Here is a 21119-nt window from a genome sequence, read left to right on the forward strand (position 1 = left end):
TTCGTTCTTTACTTCCGCCTCGAGGTGGGTGCTGCCGTGCGATATCTGCTCTCGAGTAGTTCTGGCCCGACGCGTCGGGGGCTCAATGCGAGGGAGCAGACGAGCCAACGTCAGGCACAAACCTTCGTCTAGCCCTTTTTCGTACGGAGTTTTCTGGCGGATTCAAGCTCGAAACGTTGTGTCGCAGCCACATTAGAGCCGCATCTTTAACCCGGCCTCGGCCTCGGCAACTCGACCGAGGGCTCATTTCCACACGCTCGAGGTTTCCATGCCCGCGCTCTTGACTTCCTGGTACGTCTGATTCAGGGAACTGTACATGTTCTTGACGTGCTGGATCTCGTTTAACCACCCCTGCCGCTCTGCCTGGTCGTCGATGCCGACAACGATGTCGGCGAGCGAGTGGCCCTCGAAGAACTTGTTAGAGCGATTATAGAGTGGGCGCCCCTCTAGCCGCCCGTCCGTCTCGCCGGCGCGGACGCAAAACACCTCGTGCAGGATATCAATGTCGTGGGGGATGGAGAAGAGACTGCGGCTATCGTCGTGGGTGAAGAGGTAGTAAAATTCGCCGAAGCCGGCCCAGGCGATGGCGCTGAGGCATAGGCTACAGGGCTCGTGGGTGGCGAAGAAGAGGCAGTCGCGGCGCGGGTCCGGGCGAGCGGCCGGGTCGGGAAAGTCGACGGTGAAGAAGCGCTGGATGCAGTTGACTTCGCCGTGCAGCAGGGGCGAGAGGCGCTCGTTATTGGTGGCCACGCTGAGGGGCCGCAGGTCGGAGCGGGCGAGGACGGCGGCGCCGAAGACCTTGGACCCGGAGGCGACACCCTCGCGTGTAAGGGGCACGATGGTGCCTTGGATGAGCTTGAGAATGGCCGAGAGCAGCGCTGAAGGAGATTCTGGCGGCGGGGCCATCTTGGCTCGGGGGAGGGTCGGATATGAGTCGTTATATTCCGTGCCGATGTTGTGGATACTATCGGATTCCTTGCCACTTGCTGGAGAGTCGAGGGACCAGTAATGATATGAAACTCAGAAACAGCAAATGGCGGCGAGCGATATGCAGAATGGTGTGATAAAGGGGGTTAAAGTCGGGCGGGGCCGGCATGTTTCCACCCGGCATCGGCCGCTCGTACCCGGCGGGCCCCGCACATCGCCGGGCCGCTGCCGGTTCCCCGCCAAATACGGTAGCTCGTCTTGACAATGCTGGCCAACGATTTCCCGCCCGGGACATAACAAGATGGCTCAAGGGTGACTTATGCCATAGGCGTTCACTTGATACCCAAGACAAATTACAGGTAGTGTATGAATGAAGTGCGAGGGAATGATGGATGACTAAGCAACAGATAGCTGGGTGGGCGAGATTCGAGATTTATTGGCAGAGAATTCATCGTCAAGCCTTCAGTTGCCAGCTTCCACTTGGCAAGCGACGCATTGACGAAACACTTCTCTATATGTGGACATGCCCAACGCTCTCTTCCAATCATTAAAGACAGCCCCTCGCTGGATCGGGCGCCGGCCGGTATCTTGACCCAGATCTTGCAGTAGCGAACTTCCTCTCGTTTTCCGTCTTCCTCTACCCGTCTCCGCGAGCATGCATTACGTGCGGCTCCTACGGGCCCCCAAGCTCGTTCACTTGAGACGAGCCACCCAGATCTCGCTCGTCCTGGCCGTCACCACCGACCTCGGCGACTCGTTGCTGCACCCGGAAGAAGCCATCGAGCTGATGGCCAGCGCCGTCGTAACTTCGTCGTCAGGCACCTCGACGCACAAGCTGGCAAGTAGCGGAAAGCTTCAATGGCGGCCGGGAGATCGCGTCGCCAAGCCCATCTTGGACCTCCCGCCGGCCGTGGTGGCGGCGCTGGCATCTGGGGACCGCGTTGAATTATGCGTCGGTCCGGCGCCGCCCTTTTCGGCGGATGCGCTGCGCGACATCTTGGCTTCCTCGACCGAGCACGCTTCTGGGGGCGGCGACAAGGGCTTGGTGATGCCGGTTTGGGTGGTGCTTAGAGAGCATGAGGCTGAGGACGACCTTTGCACGCGCAAACTTCGTCTAAACGGACCGTTGGAGCCACCCGACTATCTCGAGCTGGAGGAGGAGTTGGGCGAGAGCATCGCCCGTCACATCTGGGACGCCAGCCCCGTTGTGCTAGCCGCCATAGCAGCCATCTTCCGGTCTCCAAGCTACGAGCCGGGCCAGCAGCCGTGCATGGATGCCCTGGAGCGCATGTTTGGCGCGAGCAAGACCATCAACATCCTGGAACTAGGCTGCGGAGTCGGCATCCTCGGCGCAGGCCTGGCCGCCGTCTTCCCGCCCGCCGCCGGAGACTGCACCATTCTCATGACGGACCTCGCCGACGCCGAGAATCGGGCGCGGACCAACGTCGGCCTCGTCGAGCGCAACCAGTCCGGCCGCGCCAACCTGCTCTACGAGAACCTGGACTGGGAAGACGGCAGACACGGCCGCTTTGGGCCACTCCTGCAGCGCCGGCGCTGGGACCTGGTCATGCTCAGCGACTGCACCTACAACACCGACACGCTGCCGGCTTTGGTGGCGACACTGTCGGCCGTGCACGCGCACAGCGTCGGGCAAGCTGGCGGCGAGGCCTTTTCGACAAAGGTGTTCCTGGCGACCAAACAGCGCCACTCTTCCGAGCAAGTCGCCTGGGACCTGTTGGCGCGCGACGGCTGGAAGAGGCTGGCGGCGCAGACGTTGCCGCTGCCGGTCTTGGGAAGGGAGAGCCAGTCCATTGACATGTACCTTTTCGAGAAGAAATGAACGAAGGCCGCGCTGGACGGATCCGAGGCACTCAATTTGTCGCTCTCCGGGCTCCCCTCTCTCGTGTTGTCTCCTTCAACCGCGGCGTGTATATGGTACTGGCAGGCTGTAAGGGGCAGAGGCGCGTCCAAGGTATCACGGCCTGCGCATCCGTTCGCGCCACGGCAAGGCGTACAAATTCCGGCTTTCGCCCTGCATCAAGAAACCGTGCATCTTCATTTCGCGATCGTTGGTCATGGCGAGTCTGAGCGATGAAGAGCCGAGGTGGTGGTTCGCTGTTTTTGGCAAATGCGGTGATTCCTCCGAGCGATGCCGAGCAAAGAGTCAACGGCAAGGGGACAGGAGGCGTTCGCTTGCCTCGAGCCGTCGTAGCGGGAGACTAATAAGCTGTGCCGAACCGCGTGGCTGGCTCGCCGACTATCTGTCGGCAAGGCGCGTGTCTGTGCAACGGCCACGGGCGTCTGCTTACCCACGCGCAACACTTGCTCAATGCCGGCTTCAAGGCCGATCTGCCACCGAGTAGCTCAGAAGGAGCCGGCCGTTTTCGAGACATGAAGACGTTGATGACAGGCCATCGAGCGAGCGTGTCTTGGCCACGGCCGCGAGTAGCCGCTGAGGCTACTCCCGCTATGCGCGCCTTCTACATGACAGCGCTGAAGCATGGCGGCAGGATGGAGGGAAACGCTCGAGTATTGTGGGCACGATGATTCACAAAGCGGTCTTTGGAGAAGAGACGGGAAGTGGTGCCGCGGCGCAGAGTCTCATGCCGGGGATACGTGGTCAAAATTACCGGGACGAGGGGAAGCGGCCCATGTCCGACAACCACAAAAGGCACGGAAGTATGGCTTCTGTGGCATCGATACCACCTTGGCTTGACGCCGTCAATATCTGGTTTGCCCGGCAGTGGAGGAATAGAGTGAGTGCAGCGGGCCCGGGTGCATCGAACCGGCGCGCGTTGCAGCTTCTGCCGCCCGCCTTGCCGGATGACTCAAAGATGCATTCCCCACCGCCTCTTCTCCTAATTTGCTGGGTCTGTTCTAGCGGTCTTCTTTGCTTCCGGGACAGTGGGCCGATGAGCCCAAACCCTGCACCACTAGCTGGCGGATATCCGCCGTGACAAAGGCTCTACCCACGGCTGTCTTGCGGGATGCACCACTCTGACACACGCACAGACGAAGGCGCACAAGGGCCGAAGCGTATCTCCGGCGGACAGGTGGTGGCCGCCGGTTTGGGAGGGTCGGCGAACGTGCCGGTGCGTGCCGGAGGGGGACCGGCCTACACGAGTCCGGAAAAGGGCAAAACATTGCACTTTCTACATCCATCTCGAGTGAGTGGATGAATGGTTGTTTCTTTGCTCACGATGCTCTTGAAAGTCGGAAGACGCGGTGGAAAAGGCTTAATCATCCGTTCTTCTCTTGCTGCTTCATGCTTTTCTCCGCTATCCAATTCCTGGGCATCTTCCCCCCCCTTGAGACATCAAAGTTGACCCAGGTAAAAAATCTTTACACAATGAGTCGATGTGAGTCGATCGGTAAACCGTCTCCACTTGTCTCAGGCCCCTGGCAGAATACCGAGGTCTGCCAGCGAGAGTGGAACTCCTCTTGTGCGCAAGCGTCTTGGAGATTTCAGGCATAAGCCGGATTTTGCCTTGTCTGGGGGACTTTTGGCGATCAATTAGCCCGCATGTATGTGGATCGAGCAGAGGGAGAGGCAGCTGTCAACAACTCTACATCTCCGGGGGCCGCTCGAAAATACGAGAGAGGCGACCCGCCCCTCGGAGCTGCTTGGGCTCAGGCCTTGGGAAGCAAGCGCCAAAGCGAAGGGTGGGGGACGGCCAGAGCAGCCTCAATGGCCACGCCAGCTGTCAATGGGAACTGCTATGCCCATCGACCGACCGTCTTGGCGGCCAGCCACGTCAACTCGCTGGCCGTTTGGTTGGTTGGCACCCGCCCTCGGGGTGGATCGTCGACCAGGTGCTCATGCACCGTGCAGGCCCGCATCGGCCTCATGTGGGGAGGAGAGAGCTCTTTCGTCTCGGTCCTCGCCGCCGTTTCTGCTTGGTAATCCGCCGCTCGCTCTATGTATGACCTGGATCGGCTATAGCACCACCGAGACTCTTGTTGGCTGGTCCCGTGTCCAGTTGCCTCCCGAGACGTGGACGGACCCTGCCCGGAGCCCCATAATTCCCTTGCCTTTCCCAGCATGGAAGCTTGAGGATCTGTTTTCTCTCACACTCCCTCTTCTTCTCCTGTTAGGTCTTGTGTATTGCTGTGGTTATGTACCATGGTCTTAACCGAGCCCCTCCCACATGTCTGTCGCCTCAGCATGGCACCATATAACCTCTCTTTTCTCTTCTCATCTCGTCGTGACTTTTCTTCTCGCATTGGCTCTTGCCATTCTCCCTCTTGCTGGACCTTGCCCACAACGACACGGTTGTCAAAGCGGAGCTGACTCCTTAGCCTCCGTCCCATGTCTTGAGCCCTACGCCTCCATTGCCGGAAGCTGTTGGACGCTGACATTCAGTGGCCTGTTGATCCGTGCTTCAACATATCCCCATCACTCTTGCTCTCCTCAACGTGAGCCCCGTCACTCAACCTTTCGAGACTCGCCACGTCCTTGACCGACGCAAGGTCATCTGCTCCACATATCCTGCAGCGTACACCACCTTGTCTCCATCTGCGCCGATCACTGCTCTCGACGACCTTGGCCAACCTATCTGATTTAACATAGCCCACGAGCCCGGTGCCACTTGGAGGGAGAGGATCGGGGGAGGGAAAAGAAAGGAAAGGAGAAAGGGCGACGGGACGGCAAAGGAGTTTCTTGTCTCCACCTTTGGCAGAGCTTCCTCCTCGCTAACATGGCGGATCGGCTCACCGACCAACCGGAGGCGGCCGAGCCGTCGGCTTCCCGCCGCTCATCCCGCGACACAGCTACGACGGCGGGAGACGAGGGGCCGCGCGGCGACGGCCCGATGCGGCCGCGGACCGGCATCTCAGTGGAGCAGGCCGAGGCCGACTTTGCCGACCTGCAGCGCGAGTTCACGGGCGTTTCGCGCGCGAGCCGCCGGGACAGGGGCACCAAGGGCGGCGGCGTCGAAAGGGCCGGCGTCGAGAAGGCCATCGTCGACGAGGACGGGCCGTCGGACGATGGCTCCGTCTTCGACCTCGAGACGGCCCTGCGCGGCGACCTGGACGCCGGGCAAGCGGCCGGGATCCGGCCCAAGCACGTGGGCGTGTACTGGGACGGGCTGACGGTCCGGGGCGTGGGCGGGACGACCAACTACGTGCAGACGTTCCCCGACGCCTTTGTCGACTTCGTCGACGTGCTGACGCCGCTGCTGGGCCTGCTGGGGCTGGGCCGCAAGCCGGCCGAGGCGACACTGCTGAGCGAGTTCCGGGGCGTGTGCCGGCCGGGCGAGATGGTGCTGGTGCTGGGCAAGCCCGGCTCCGGCTGCACCACGTTCCTCAAGACCATAGCCAACCAGCGGCACGGCTACACGAGCGTGGCGGGCGAGGTGCTGTACGGGCCCCTGACGGCGCGCGAGTTCGAGCGGTACCGCGGCGAGGCCGTGTACAACGCCGAGGACGACGTGCACCACGCGACGCTGACGGTCGAGCAGACGCTCGGCTTCGCCCTCGACACCAAGATGGCGGCCAAGCGGCCGGGCCACATGGCCAAGGCCGACTTCAAGGCGCACGTCGTCGGCACGCTGCTCAAGATGTTCAACATCGAGCACACGCGCCGCACCGTCGTCGGCGACCACTTTGTGCGCGGCATCTCGGGCGGCGAGCGCAAGCGCGTGTCCATTGCCGAGATGATGATCACCAGCGCCTGCGTGCTGTCGTGGGACAACAGCACGCGCGGCCTCGACGCCAGCACCGCCCTCGACTTCATCAAGTCGCTGCGCATCCTGACCAACCTGTACAAGACGACGACGTTTGTCTCGCTCTACCAGGCCTCGGAGACCATGTACCGCCTCTTCGACAAGGTCCTGGTCGTCGACGCCGGCCGCCAGGCCTACTTCGGCCCGGCCGCCGACGCCCGCGCCTACTTCGAGGGCCTCGGCTTCGCCCATCTGCCGCGCCAGACGACGCCCGACTACCTGACGGCCTGCACCGACGAGTTCGAGCGCCGCTACGCCCCCGGCCGCTCCGAGGCCGACGCGCCGCACGGGCCCGACGCCCTGGCCGCCGCCTTCCGCCGCTCCGGCCACCACGCCCGCCTCGGCGCCGACATGGCCGCCTACCGCGCCGGGCTGGCCGCCCAGACGGCCCAGCTCGACGACTTCCGCGCCGCCGTGCGCGAGGGCAAGCGCGGCTCTTCGCGCCGCTCCGTCTACCAGGTCGGCTTCCACCTGCAGGTCTGGGCCCTGATGAAGCGCCAGTTCACGCTCAAGCTGCAGGACCGCTTCAACCTGACGCTGGCCTGGGTCCGCAGCATCGTCATCGCCGTCGTCCTCGGCACCCTCTACCTCGGCCTCGGCAAGACGTCGGCCAGCGCCTTCAGCAAGGGCGGCCTGCTCTTCGTCGCCCTGCTCTTCAACGCCTTCCAGGCCTTCTCCGAGCTCGCCGGTGCCATGCTGGGCCGCGCCATCGTCAACAAGCACAAGGCCTACGCCTTCCACCGGCCCTCGGCCCTCTGGATCGGCCAGATCATCGTCGACCAGGCCTTTGCCGCCTCCGAGATCATGGTCTTCTCCGTCATCGTCTACTTCATGACGGGCCTGGTCCGCGACGTCGGCGCCTTCTTCACCTTTTACCTCATGATCCTCTCCGGCAACATCGCCATGACGCTCGTCTTCCGCATCATCGGCTGCCTGAGCCCCGACTTCGACTACGCCACCAAGTTCGCCGTCGTTGTCATCACTCTCTTCGTCACCACCTCGGGCTACATCATCCAGTACCAGTCCGAGAAGCCCTGGCTGCGCTGGATCTTCTGGGTCAACGTCCTGGGCCTCATCTTCAGCTCTCTCATGCAGAACGAGTTCCAGCGCATCGACCTGACCTGCACCGCCGACTCGCTCGTGCCCGCCGGTCCCGGCTACGACGACATCAACCACCAGGTCTGCACGCTGCCCGGCTCGCGCTCCGGCACCACGTTTGTGGCCGGGTCCGACTACGTGGCCAACGGCTTCTCCTACCACCCGGGCGACCTGTGGCGCAACTGGGCCATCGTCGCCGCCATCATCGTCTTCTTCCTCATCCTCAACGTCGTCCTGGGCGAGCTCGTCAAGTTCGGCATGGGCGGCAACACCTTCAAGGTCTACCAGCCGCCCAACCGGGAGCGGCGCGAGCTCAACGAGAAACTGCTGGAGCGGCGCGAGGCCAGGCGCCAGGACCGGTCCGACGAGACGGGCTCCGATCTCCGCGTCCGCTCCGAGAGCATCCTGACGTGGGAGGAGCTCAGCTACGACGTGCCCGTGGCCGGCGGCTCGCGGCGCCTGCTGCGCGACGTGTACGGCTACGTGCGGCCGGGCGAGCTGACGGCGCTGATGGGCGCCTCGGGCGCGGGCAAGACGACGCTGCTCGACGTGCTGGCGGCGCGCAAGAACATCGGCGTCATCGGCGGCCGCGTCCTCGTCGACGGCGCCCTGCCGGGCAAGCAGTTCCAGCGTTCCACGTCGTACGCCGAGCAGCTCGACCTGCACGAGCCGACGCAGACGGTGCGCGAGGCCCTGCGCTTCTCGGCCGAGCTGCGCCAGCCCTACGAGACGCCCCTGGCGGAGCGGCACGCCTACGTCGAGGAGATCATCGCGCTGCTCGAGATGGAGCCGCTGGCCGACTGCATCATCGGCTCCGCCGAGGCCGGCCTGACTGTCGAGCAGCAGAAGCGCGTCACCATTGGCATCGAGCTGGCGGCCAAGCCCGAGCTGCTGCTCTTCCTCGACGAGCCGACGTCGGGCCTCGACAGCCAGAGCGCCTTCAACATTGTGCGCTTCCTCAAGAAGCTGGCCGCCGCCGGCCAGGCCATCCTCTGCACCATCCACCAGCCCAACGCCGCCCTCTTCGACATGTTCGACCGCCTGCTGCTGCTCGAGCGCGGCGGCCGCACCGTCTACTTTGGCGACATCGGGCCCGACGCCGCCATCCTGCGCGACTATCTGAGGCGCCACGGCGCCGAGGCCGCGCCCACGGACAACGTGGCCGAGTTCATGCTCGAGGCCATCGGCGCCGGCAGCAACCCCCGTGTCGGCAACCGCGACTGGGCCGACATCTGGGACGAGAGCCCTGAGCGCACCGCCGCCATCGATGCCATCGCCCGCATGAAGGGCGAGAGGAGGGCCGCCGGCTCGCCGTCTCCCGGCTCCGAGGTCAAGGCCGAGCGCGAGTACGCGTCGCCGCCCCTTCACCAGCTCCGCGTCGTCTGCCGGCGCATGTTCCGCGCCTACTGGCGTTCGCCCAACTACCTCTTTACCCGCCTCTTCAACCACTTTGCCGTCGCCTTCATCAGCGGCCTCACCTACCTCAACCTCGACGACTCGCGCGCCTCGCTCCAGTACACCGTCTTCGTCATGTTCCAGGTCACGGTCCTGCCCGCCCTCATCATCAGTCAGGTCGAGGTCATGTTCCACATCAAGCGCGCTCTCTTCTTCCGCGAGGCCTCGTCCAAGATGTACTCGCCCATGACCTTTGCCACGGCCATGGTCGCTGCAGAGATGCCCTACTCGATCCTCTGCGCCGTCGTCTTCTTCGTCTGCATCTACTTCATGCCGGGCCTGCCCGCCACCCCGTCCCGCGCCGGGTATCAATTCTTCATGGTGCTCACCACCGAGGTCTTCGCCGTCACCCTCGGCCAGTGTCTCGCCTCGCTGACGCCCTCGCCACACATCTCGGCCCAGTTAAACCCCTTCATCATCATCATCTTCGCCCTCTTCTGCGGCGTCACAATCCCGGCCCCTCGGATGCCCGACTTCTGGCGAGCCTGGCTCTACCAGCTCGACCCCTTCACCCGCCTCATCGGTGGCATGGTCACCACCGCCCTCCACGAGCTGCCCGTTCGCTGTCAGCCCCATGAGCTCAGCGTCTTCACCGCACCCAACGGCACGTCTTGCGGCCAGTACATGGAGCCCTTTTTTGCCCGAGGCGGCCCGGGCTACCTCGTCAGCAATGCCACCCAGAACTGCGAGTACTGCGCCTACCGGGTCGGTGATGAGTTCTACCAGCCTCTCAACATGTCCTTCTCGAACCGCTGGCGCGATCTCGGCATATACATTGCGTTTATCGGAAGCAATCTTGTCATTCTATTCTCGGCGGTTAGTACCATCTCCCCCTGAGCTCGTAAACCAGTTGCCCTCATGCCCTCGGTGTGTCCGTTATGCCATCTCCTACTCACTCCTCGTACCATGACGCTGACAACGACAAAACATAGTGCCGGTTTCTGAATTTCAATAAGAGATAAGTGGCAAAATATCCGAGACTGCGACTGCACCGTGACCTCCACAGGAGGATAGAGCCAGGGACGGTATGCTTAGGGACCACGCGAGACGCCCCTTGCTCTCCATTGTCGAAAAGCGATCTAAATTGAGGCTACACAAAATGTTTTTGTCTCTTTCCACACCACGTTGAAATCAGACATTCGACGTGGGATGTCAGAAACTGTTACAATCGTGGGGATTCAAGCTGGAGTGCATTTTGCGACGCACGTTGAACCTTTTGGGGGCTGACGAGATCCACGTCATTCATACCCGGCAAGCCAGCAAGTTGTTCAGAAACTAAAAATAATGAATAAATTAATTATCAAGACTAAACAACAGTCACTTCGAGTCGTTCAATGGCATATTGGGCTTCCCCATCTGCGCTTCAAGAGCTTTGCGGGCGTGTGATTTGCAATGTCGGGTCTGGTGCGTTGACTCAGTTGAGTCTCCCTCAACGAATCGTCATTTCGAGCGACTTGACTTGGCTGTTAAGTATGCACGGCTTTAGGGTCTAGCAGCGAGAGCCAATGATAGTTTCAACTTGTAGACCTGTCTTTGCTTGAAAACATGGCTTAAGCCCATCCGAAACATGTTTTGATTTCATTGCTCAAGCCCCTGCATCTTCGCCTCTGTTCAACTCAGAACGAGCTGCTCCCAAGACCGAGGTCAATCTAGCGTGAACAACGCCAGAACTAACCCAGAGAGCGCATTTGTTTCTAATTTCTCGACTCGTCAAATCTATTTCCTGGGCAAGGATCAGGTTGGTCATGTGGTCTTCGGATTTGCAAGCAGGGAATCTGGCGAGTCTCATGTTTCCTGGCGCCACTTCCGAGCGCTTCCTCGACATAACTTGGGTGATGGAAGCCTAATGCATAGTTGCCGGTACTTCGAACCCTCTTAAGAGCGTCTTCATTGGCGGCGAGCTCCTCTTCGATCGCGTGGCGGGCCGCCGCCGCTTCGTCGTCCCCCTACTCAGCAGGAGGAGGTCGCCTGCTGGCTCGGCCTTCTTTCACTGAGGCTTGGTCCAGCTCCAAGCCGTCCCCACCCGGCCGCCCACCCGGCTGCTCATGCTCGCTCGATGAGGAGGGGGGCAGTGGACAATTTCGCGACTGGTATGTCGGCCACAGCGATGGATGATTGTAGTGTTATGGCACATTTTGGACTAAAAAATATTTCAGGATAGGCAAGGAGAGTCGGGCAGAGAGTAAAATTTTGTATGCTGGTAGCATTGATCCTCAATAGTTTGATCTATCTTATATATGATGAATTTAAGAATAGAATATGGGACGTACTGTTGGCTCCTCACAATCTCGGTCGCATAAACGGTCGCGTTAGACGCCATCAATAATAGCTCTGCATATAGAGAATCTGCCTCTGTCATGGATACTCTGAGCTCCGGTACGTATCCGTCGATTCCGCCCCGGCCACAGCGCTAGCTGGTTCAACCACTTGCGTCATGTCCTCCGAGGTGGATATCAATTGGCTGCTAGGCAGCGGGCGAATGTGGGACTTCCTAGCCGCGCGCTTTAAGCCGGTTCACAGCTCTTCCGTGTTCCGAATTAGAAACCGCGGGCACCAAAGCACTTTCCCCTCCATTCACATGGCCGCTTCTTCCACAGCCTTAGCCAGTCTCCCTCATCAGCGCGAACTTTTAAGTCCTCTAACGCTTCCCTGTGATTTCAGAGAGAGAGACACTCACAATAGACGAATTAGGTGAGCTTTGCAGGGTCGCCGTTCTTTAGATCCATGGGGGCGATGGAGATGGTGCAGACATCATTTTCAACTTCAATGGCCAGCGAATCACCGTATCTATCTTTCCTAGCTCTTTAACCCGCGATCGAGATTAGTGCTCGACCCAAGACCGCCTTATCTATCTTCTAGGTCGCGCTGCCTCCGACGACGTGGACGACGACGAGTACGAGGAGCTTGAGGACCAGATACTGGGAGTTATTTTGGATGTAGGCCGGCCAATCTTCAGAGCTCAAGCGACGCTCCACATAAGCTTAATTCGGCGCGAGATCTACACTCTACCATATACCCCGCGACACTCTATTTCCAGCTTCTAGACCTTTGCGGCAAGGCTGTCATTGTCCCTATCGAACTAAGCGAAGCTTATACCCTTTCTGCGTATAAGACAGGCTATGATAGCGCCGAGGACGATAAGTTAGGCATCGACGCTACCCTTCCTTGCTGCTCGACGAAGGCAATCCTCACTATGGAGATATTCGCACAAGGCGGTGAGCACACTGCTAGTCGGGTCCTGGTCGATGGCAACGAGATGTTCTGCAAGGCTCGCCGAGGTATAGGTGGATTGATTGGCACTAGCGTGGGGCGAGAGCTGGAATGCCTATAGGAAGTACGCAAGTTTCCACCACCCGAGCGCGACACTTTGATACGTATCCCGCAGCTTATGGGCTATGTCCGGCACGCAGATACGGGCCGCGTTGTCGGGTTCCTTCGGGAATGGGTCCCGGGACGTCGGCTTCGGGATATAGACGTTCCTGCGATACCAGCCCAGCGGAGGCAAAAGTGGATTGGGCAGATCCGCGAGGCAGTCCACGCCTTGCACGCCAGAGGGACAATGTAGGGTGATGGGAAGGCCAGCAACGTTGTTATCGACGAACGAGACAATGCTTAGCTGATTGACTTTGGGGGTGGCTGGACCAATGGCTGGGTGGATGCAAAGTTGGCCGATATAGTGGAAGGAGATGAACAGGCGATCGGCAAGATTGGAGAGTTTTTGGAAGTTGAATAAGTTAGAGCCCTGACTGAACATTTTATCTGAGTACTCCGTAAGTGTTCTCGCATAATACCATCGCCCTGCTAAATAACTGTTGACTCCGTCTACTTACCCCTGATTCCGTCCTTTAGAGACAAGGATTTCATTTCGTCATACGTACAGTCCTTAGCATACTCTACTCTTGAAACCGATTAGAAGCCATATTAAACTATGCATCACAAAGGACCAATGGAAACTCCATGCGTAATTGCTATATGCATTTCTGATTTACAGCGTGAACGAAGTGGTTGGTGAGAAATCATGGCGCTGCACCTGCTCTTGCTACCGACAGGGCCATTTCTAGCTTCTTATAAGCATACTTACTACTTTCGGCAGTATACCTCTTACCTATTCGTCTACTTCTTAGCAAGGTACTAAATAGATAAATGATTATTATATAAATAGTCACGCCCACGAATCCCCTCTTTCAGGAAGGACAGCGCAATCTACACAGTCCTCTCAACGCAAGGACTGCATAACTAGTGATATAGACCCACGACTGGCCCTTGGCAGGCTAGTACCGTGATCTGCTGGGCTACGCTGCTTTGGACTAAATACGTGCGAAGCCGATAACTATGGCCGCTTCCTTGTGGTTCGAAGCCGCCATCGCTGCGACTCCGCACCCACTGGTACTGGGAACTGCCGGCGCGATTCTAGCGGCTCCGACGGGCGGACGGTTCCCGCGACTGCTTCGTTTGATCAGCACCATGGGAAGAGATGATATCGAACGGTTCATGGGTCGAGAATAACGCGCCGTCATGCGCTCATGCCTTCTAGAGTTAGCGCATGGGCCTCAGGCGGGATTATTAATAAGACGGGTCGAGACGGATGCCCTCCCCGGAGCTGTGAGTGGTCGGCTCATGGCGCATATTCATGCCAGAAATCAGACGACGAGCCTGAGGAGCATTGGGAGCCATGAGCTGAACCGCTTGGCTTCAACCCAACTGCGTCGTTATGATTGGCAGTCTTGTCGTCCACCCACTTTACAGTTTCCGCTGAGCCTCCAAAGAGTTATATATCCGACCGCCGCACGCTGCTTGTGGCCGCTGCCCACTCGTCGAGTCGTCAAACAAAATGTGCATTGTATTGTTCACCACGGCTCATCCGGGCTATTCGCTCATCCTCATCGACAACCGCGACGAGTACATTCTGCGCCCAACGTCGAGGCCGAGCTGGTGGAAACACCCGACGTCGGGCGATGAGGTGCTCTCGGCGCGCGACCTCCAGAGGGCGGAGAAGGGAACCTGGTTCGGCATCTCGAGAGGTGGCACGCTGGCCGTCCTGACCAACTATCGAGAGCTCGACCTGCACGATGTCGGCCATCCCGTGCACGGCATCAGGAGCAGAGGCCGTATGGTGACGGCTTGGCTCGGAGGCATGGCCGACGGCGGCATCAAGGAGGGCGTGCACCAGCTCGTCAAGGACGGAGGTGTCGCGGGCGTCGGCGGCTTTTCAATGGTCAGCGGCAAGCTGAGGAAGAAGGGCGGCGGCATCGCCATTGTGAGCAACCGGGCCCGGCAGGCCGACGACGTTCCCCTCGTCGGCCTGGAACGGGGGGAGACGTGGGGGCTCAGCAACACCGTCTTTGACGACCCCGACGAGTGGCCGAAGGTCAAGACGGGCAAGCATCTCTTGAGCCAGGTCGTGTCCGAGGCAGCCGATGCCAAGGCCGGCCAACAAGAACTCATCGCCAGACTGTTCTCCATCCTCGACACAGATACGCTGCCTTTGCGAGCTCCCGAGATGGGCTTCGAGGAATACGTCAGCCAGCTCAAGCACACCATCTTCGTGCCCGCCATTGGAGACGAGGCCCATCGTCAGGCCATGCGCGAGGCCACAACCAAGGGCCGCGGCGACTGGGCCGCGCTGACGGGCGATGGCAAGGCCGTCGAGGCGCTCTTAGCTGAGCAGCGGCCCGACGCGAATCCGAGCCCCGAGACCATCGCTGCGTTCGAGACGGGCATGTACGGGACGCAGCGGCAGACGGTGCTGCTGGTGGACTGGGACGGCCATGTCACCTTGGTCGAGCGAGCTCTGTGGGACAGCAACGGCAACGAGATTCCCAGAGGACAGGGCGATGTTGTGTTTCGCTTCGAGATTGACGGCTGGGACGAGTGAGAGAGGAGGTCGGGGTCGCGGAGTCCGGTGGTGGTGATGGGAGAGGAGGAAAGGCGTCGGCGAGGAAGAAGGAGGGGGCGTGACATGGCGATAGACACACTCTGGAGGTACTTGGCATGGAATATCTTGGGGCCAAGATGGCAGATGCACGGTAAAGTGAATAGCTGCTTTATACAGAGAACAGGGAGAAACCATGAGGCAGAGCGGATTCACTTGTCCCCGGTTGCCACATCAACTCTGCCAGCTGTTCACGAGCCCTGTGGCTCTCCTATGGCAACCCCCGAAGAGTGACAGCTGCATTTTGCAGCTGTTCGAATCGCCTGCCAATCTCTGGCCAAGCGAACCGTTCGCCTACCCACGCACGCGTCCTCTCCCCTTTCTCCTCCACAACTGCCACCCTCTGGCCGGCCACCTCTTGCAAGCTCTGTCGGGCCCGAAGGCAGTGAGTGCCCATCGCTGGTCTGCTCGTCGGCTTCGACAGCCCGCTGCCCGGCTTCCTGCTTTTCTTCTTGTCCTTCTTCCCACTCGTCTGCTCTCTCGAAGCCACTCACCTGCTCTTCAGCCATCAGAACCCGAACCCGTCGTACCTCTGCACGGCTTCACTACAGCCTCCCGTCTCTCGTCCTGCTTCCATCGACATCGCCTTCGTCCCGCCATCCACTCCTCGCCTACGCGGCTGCCGCTTCCGCCCCCCACAGCCTCGCGAGCCGTCAAAAGCGTTGCACCAGCGCGCGTCGTTCGGCTGCACGGGTAGCCCAGAGGCCCTCCCAGAACGAGAGCCTTCTCACGGCATGCTGGACGAGCTTGTATGTCAGCCCATTCTGATCCATGAGGCTTGTTGACAGCAAAGATGCCCAAGAAGGACCAGGTCCGCCCCGTCATCTCCTCCCCCGTTGGGCCCATTCAAAACTCTCGCGGGCCCGATCTCGTCCGCAGCGACAGGTTCCGCATCGTCGATGGCATCGAGGACTGTCAGGACCCGTCTGCCACTGAGGCGGCTTCGGGCGCCACGGCGTCAACCGCAGCCAGGACTACCAGGAGAGTTTCGGCCAGTTTCCCAGGCCAGGAGAGACCAGCAGCCAGCCCGACCGTCGCCAGCTCCTCAATCAACGCCACAACGCCCGCCCTGAATCCCTCGGCTCCGTCTTCCTCCCGCTTTCTGCGCAGGCCTTCGTTTCCTTCGTTTGGCAGATCAAAGACGGCCAAGTCTCTGCTGCCGACGAGCTCGACCGCCTCCATGCTGCCTACTCGAGCTCGCCTGGCGGAAAACGTCCCCCCTACCTCTTCGTTCAAAGCCCCCATCGACACTCCGCAGCTCCCACAGCAGGCGAGCAAGCTGCCCAAGTCAAGGACCATGAACGTCCTCCACGATCTGAAGAATTCGATCTCGCGGCAGAACCTGAGTTCGCGGTTCAACGACGCCAGACGAACTCCGGCGCCCTCGCAGATGCCGCAGCCGCCGCGCACTTCTGCGCAGATGCCGCCGCCTCCGTGGACTCCAGCACCCTCGCAGATGCCCCAGCCGTCGCGAACTTCTGCTCTCCCGCACATGCCTGTGTCTTCGCGTATTGCTGCTCCCTCCCACATCCCTGGGCCACCCCATACTTCTGCGCAGTTGGATGTGCCCAGGCCGTGGCAACAGCATGCAATACGCCGAAAGCCCGTGCCTTCACAGGCTCCCGGACCGTCGCGCCCATCTATGCCCTCACAGAACCCGGGACCGATGCGAATGTCTCGGCCACCGTCGCAAACTCCGTCCATGCCCCCTCCACAGGCTCCCCGGGCCGATCGGTTCGGCGCTGCCCCGAAACCGCAGTCAGCCTTTTCAGTGGACTCCTCCAGTCGCTCTACGACCCCGGAGCCCGACCGGTCGCAAGTTGTGGCAGCCCAGCCGATGGAGTACTGGACTGGACGGTTCAGCCGTCTCAACGACATATACCTGGCGGACGATCGCGCCCCCGAGACCCTGCTGGCTCTCCGAAGCGGCCTCGTGTCTCAACATCGGCAGCACATCAACCCGCAGTCTGTCGACGAGGACGACGCTCGCCACCTGCATATATTCGCGCAGCTCGACTTTCTCTGCGCAACGCAGGATGCCAAGCAGTCACTGTGGGAGTTCCAGCAGGTGTTTGCCCGTCGCTTCAACCGGCCCACTCTTCTGCCCGCGGGTGGCAGCATGGGGGCTCAAGACCAAGGCCTGACGTCGAGGATCTTCGGCAATCGTCGCCTCAGCGGCGAGCAGCGCCGAGGCGGGCCTGGCCGGCCGCCCAGCTCCCAGGCGATGGGCTCCAATGCAGGTAGCCCATATGGCACACGCTGACCCATTGCTGATGGTATTTGCAGTCTCGGAGAAGCTCCTCGTCCTTATTGCGGTGCCTCTACGGCTCCGGAGTTCCGACGACGACTCTGTGGCGAGAGGACCCGCGACGCTATCGAGGGTGGATTCAGACGATGATATGATTTACGACGCATCAGGACATTTCCTTGGCTTGTTCATGAGTGAGATTCCCCTCTTTGGAAGGAATTTAACCAACGGCTCAAGATACGCCGCTTGGTGACATCAATGGTAACTGGCTTTCAATCATGAGCTTTGGGATGGAAACAACACCCTGGAAAGGCACATTTTGCTCACATTGCATGATAGTTTAATGATATCCCCGATCCGTCGCCCCGTCATGGGATCGAATGCTGAAGCCCAAAAAAAAATGTCAACTCCACTGTTCGATTTTTATATACCTGGCCTGCCCTTGCGCCTTGGTGGCGCTTCCGAGTCTGGCCTCTGCGTTTGACCCCATGCCATGCCCAAAGCACCGCGACGCCGTAACTAATACCAGATGATAATGCAAGATGAGGATGGCCTGGTTCCATCGTTGGGGCGGATGAGTGAGCTATTCAGCCCTCTTGCGGCTCTTGAGGTAATCCCTGATTTGCTCGTGCTTGTTTGCGAAAAACATGCCCGACTTGTCGCTCCTCCATACCAGCACACCAATCTCTTCGGCAAATCTCGCCGTTTCGACGTACTCCCTGTGGTCGTCAAAGTCGCGGAAGAGGAAGCCACTCGTCGTCTTCATGCGCTCGTTCTCGAGTTGCCAGAGCCGGATCTGATCGACGACGGTGGGGGGCAGGACGGGCTTGTTGGTGAGCGCGGCAGTGCGGTGCATCTGTTCGTGGGCGTGGGCGGCCATGTACGAGATGATCTGGTCCGCCGTGATGCCGAAGTTGATGGCCTGCCGGATCGAGGCGCGCGAGACGCGGCCGGCGACCATGTCGGGGAAGCGCATGTTGAGCTTGGTGAAGAGGGCGAGTACGGCAATCTGGAGGGTCGACTGCGTGTACGCGTAGATGCGGTAGTTGGTCTCTACAATGACACTGCCCTTTTGCTCCCCGGATCCCCCCGATGGGCCCGTTTGCGAAGGGTTGGCCGCAGCGGCCGTCGCGGCCGCCACTCCATCGCTGATGGTCCGCAGGCTGCTGCCGCCCCCACTCGTGAGGGTGGTGGCGAGGCGCGTTGGAAAGAACATGGAGCGCTTGTGCTGGGGGATGTAGATGAGGCCAAAGTCGAGCAGCGAGGGCAGCATGTTCTTGCGCTGCTCGGTGAGAGCATTGGTGTCGTAGGCCCTTCCGAGCTCGAGGCTGGCGAGGACGAAAAGAAAGGATAGCATGTCGACCGTCTCCAAACCCGCCGCCCGGTTGATCTCGCTCGCCTCAAGCCAGAGCAGCAGCAGGGTCCAGACCTGGGCGTTGGCCTCTTGCAGCAGGAACGTGAAGCCGGCTTGCGTGATGCCGACACTTCCGTTGGGCCGCCTGTCTACCAAGCGGCCGGCTATCAGGAGCTCCTTGACGCTCTTGTTGGGTCCTAACATGTCGCTGGTGCTCTTGTACCCGACGCTGGACACGACAAAGTGCAGGATATCCTCCCATTTCTTGCGCGCGTATCGGTCGAGGAAGGCGAGGTCGATCTCGGGTGGGACGAGCAGCGTCGAGGGAACGCCAAAGGAGTTGTGAGTGCCGCCACCGGTGAGAGCGAGACGCAGCGAGGCCTTGAAGTTGGCCGTCAAGTACATCTCCTGCGGCTTCTCCTTGGACGGGACCGAGATCTGGATGATGTGGAGACCACGGAGGATCGAGAGCGCTTGGTCTTTTTGCCTGCGTCCGGTGATTAGACGAGAGCTGGTGGCGCATGAAGAGCCATAGAGGGGGAGGCATCTCAGTACCGCTTCGCTTCGGGCCTGACCCAAAGATCCAGATCGCTGAGGAGCATGGGCTTGGGCATGTAGAGGATGCGCATGACGAACGTTTTGGCTGCGGGGTCAGCGAGCGCTCTCGCGTCGCAACCCCGAGGGCACAGGCTCACCTAGATGCGGCAGCATGCGCCGGAAGATGGCAAAGGCCGTCGATGGCTGCTGGTAGAGCTTCCTGAAGGTCGTACCGGGCAGCTTCTCGAGGTAATCGGCCAGCTGGAGAGACTGGGTTGGACCGACAGACATTGTGACGGCGGGTTCCGGTCTGCCGGTACAAAGGAGAAAGGAAAGAAAGGGGAGGAAAGGCTATATCATGTTCGAGAGAGCGGAGTGTCCCGGCCCATGTCGAGGACGAAGGCCCGGAGTAGGTATCACGGGCTGCGAAGGTTATCGTTGGATAAAGGTCTCTGTAGCCTGGAGATATGGGTACGTACCTACAGTACAGTGCAGTAGGTACCTTGAATTACTGCAATGACGTTCCGTGGGGGTGAACGTCGGCTGCTTGAGTAGGTGGCCCGGGTGATACTCGGGTATCTGCGTAGCCACCAGGAAACCAGGCACGAAGCACCAGTCGCGGTCTCAACTCCCAGGCTACGCTGTGCAGGGAAATCTCACAAGTCACCGACAATATGATCACCAGGACCACGACACAAGGGATCAAGCAATGGGCCCCTGACCGATTTATACATGCCGTAAGTCCCCTTCTCCTGCGCCAAGACGGGCTGGCTCGTTGACTCGTCTAGGTGCTGCGATCCTTCCAGGCCGAGTCTGGTCTTGAACCAAGGTATGCTCTTGTCCGAGAACCTCACGCAAGAGAATAAAGCCGCTGACTGGAAGACTTGCTCATCGCGTGCCAGTTTATTCGGGCCTCGGGTACGGTGAAGCCAACTTGTGCATGAGCTGATGCGCTGTGGTACTGACGCTCGGCTTCCATCCACCAGTTCCGCGTGACAGCCGTCCAGATAGGAATGGTCAAGTTTGAACTGGACATTGAAAAAGACCATACCGTGAGTCTCCCTGGTGCACGCGTTCAGGTGGGAGCAACCGGCTGACTTTGACCTCAGAACAGGTTCCGGACGCTCCATGGCGGGACTCTGGCCAGCCTAGTGGACTTTGGCGGCTCGCTGGCGATTGCTTCGACTGGCCGCTTCCACACGGGTGTTTCGACGGACCTCAACAGTTCGCCCTCTCCCCCGAAGTCACTGGCGCCCGCGGCTTGCTGACGTGACCTCAGTATCCTATCTTGCCCCGGGAGGGATGCCTGGCGACGTCATCAAGGGCTCCGCCATCTGCGACCGCAGTACGTGACCCCCTTCGCTGTCCTACTGAGGCGTTCTCGGGATGCTGACAGAGTCGTAGTTGGAAGAAAGTTGGCATATACGACCGTGACATTCGTCGATAAGTATGGAGACATTGCGGCTAGAGGCAGCCACACCAAGTGCGTGTCAAGATTGGCCAACGACGACCAAAACTAACGCTAGACAGGTACCTTCCTACGACAATGACACGAGACGATGCATTTATGCCGCCTGAAGAGTTTGCCGAGGATGACTCGGACCCGGCAATGTCGCCTCACACTCTAAGCAACCCCTACCCGGCAGAGCATGAAAAAGGTCCTAAACAATGGTGAATCGGGCAACCGCCCTGTTTCCCCTTCCAAGGAGCAACTCAATAGACTGGTCATGAGGGTATTCATTACGTGGTATCTTCCCAGCTCATGTCGATCGGTATCCTAACGCCGAAGCCGTGACTCGCTTTCCCTATAGCCGTACAGAACCTTGCATCCGTTTTTTTTCACGT

The 21119-nt window shown here is 60.0% G+C and overlaps 7 protein-coding genes across 7 annotated transcripts; 5 read left to right on the plus strand and 2 right to left on the minus strand.

Annotated features, from left to right (window-relative positions):
* Positions 1 to 243: 243 nt before the first annotated feature.
* On the minus strand, positions 244 to 906 carry HRG_07611 (cytidine and deoxycytidylate deaminase domain-containing protein; the record flags this gene model as incomplete). Its single annotated transcript, XM_044866082.1, has 1 exon — positions 244 to 906. The coding sequence occupies one exon, from the start codon at positions 904 to 906 to the stop codon at positions 244 to 246; it is 663 nt and encodes a 220-aa protein (XP_044719046.1).
* A 676-nt stretch (positions 907 to 1582) lies between these two features.
* Positions 1583 to 2767, plus strand: HRG_07612 (lysine methyltransferase domain-containing protein; the record flags this gene model as incomplete). Its single annotated transcript, XM_044866083.1, has 1 exon — positions 1583 to 2767. The coding sequence occupies one exon, from the start codon at positions 1583 to 1585 to the stop codon at positions 2765 to 2767; it is 1185 nt and encodes a 394-aa protein (XP_044719047.1).
* A 2857-nt stretch (positions 2768 to 5624) lies between these two features.
* On the plus strand, positions 5625 to 10040 carry HRG_07613 (ABC-2 type transporter domain-containing protein; the record flags this gene model as incomplete). Its single annotated transcript, XM_044866084.1, has 1 exon — positions 5625 to 10040. One exon carries the CDS (start codon positions 5625 to 5627, stop codon positions 10038 to 10040), a length of 4416 nt encoding a protein of 1471 aa, XP_044719048.1.
* Positions 10041 to 14034: 3994 nt separating this feature from the next.
* Positions 14035 to 15078, plus strand: HRG_07614 (transport and golgi organization domain-containing protein; the record flags this gene model as incomplete). Its single annotated transcript, XM_044866085.1, has 1 exon — positions 14035 to 15078. One exon carries the CDS (start codon positions 14035 to 14037, stop codon positions 15076 to 15078), a length of 1044 nt encoding a protein of 347 aa, XP_044719049.1.
* Positions 15079 to 15928: 850 nt separating this feature from the next.
* Positions 15929 to 17636, plus strand: HRG_07615 (uncharacterized protein; the record flags this gene model as incomplete). Its single annotated transcript, XM_044866086.1, has 2 exons — positions 15929 to 17375; positions 17422 to 17636. 2 exons carry the CDS (start codon positions 15929 to 15931, stop codon positions 17634 to 17636), a joined length of 1662 nt encoding a protein of 553 aa, XP_044719050.1.
* A 330-nt stretch (positions 17637 to 17966) lies between these two features.
* Positions 17967 to 19565, minus strand: HRG_07616 (transcription factor tfb2 domain-containing protein; the record flags this gene model as incomplete). Its single annotated transcript, XM_044866087.1, has 3 exons — positions 17967 to 19224; positions 19293 to 19380; positions 19433 to 19565. 3 exons carry the CDS (start codon positions 19563 to 19565, stop codon positions 17967 to 17969), a joined length of 1479 nt encoding a protein of 492 aa, XP_044719051.1.
* A 383-nt stretch (positions 19566 to 19948) lies between these two features.
* Positions 19949 to 20949, plus strand: HRG_07617 (thioesterase superfamily domain-containing protein; the record flags this gene model as incomplete). Its single annotated transcript, XM_044866088.1, has 8 exons — positions 19949 to 20011; positions 20063 to 20103; positions 20177 to 20192; positions 20261 to 20326; positions 20384 to 20498; positions 20554 to 20619; positions 20679 to 20757; positions 20805 to 20949. 8 exons carry the CDS (start codon positions 19949 to 19951, stop codon positions 20947 to 20949), a joined length of 591 nt encoding a protein of 196 aa, XP_044719052.1.
* Positions 20950 to 21119: the final 170 nt, after the last annotated feature.

The sequence above is a fragment of the Hirsutella rhossiliensis genome, assembly GCF_020360975.1.
Source record: "Hirsutella rhossiliensis strain HR02 chromosome Unknown scaffold00008, whole genome shotgun sequence".
NCBI lineage: Eukaryota > Fungi > Ascomycota > Sordariomycetes > Hypocreales > Ophiocordycipitaceae > Hirsutella > Hirsutella rhossiliensis.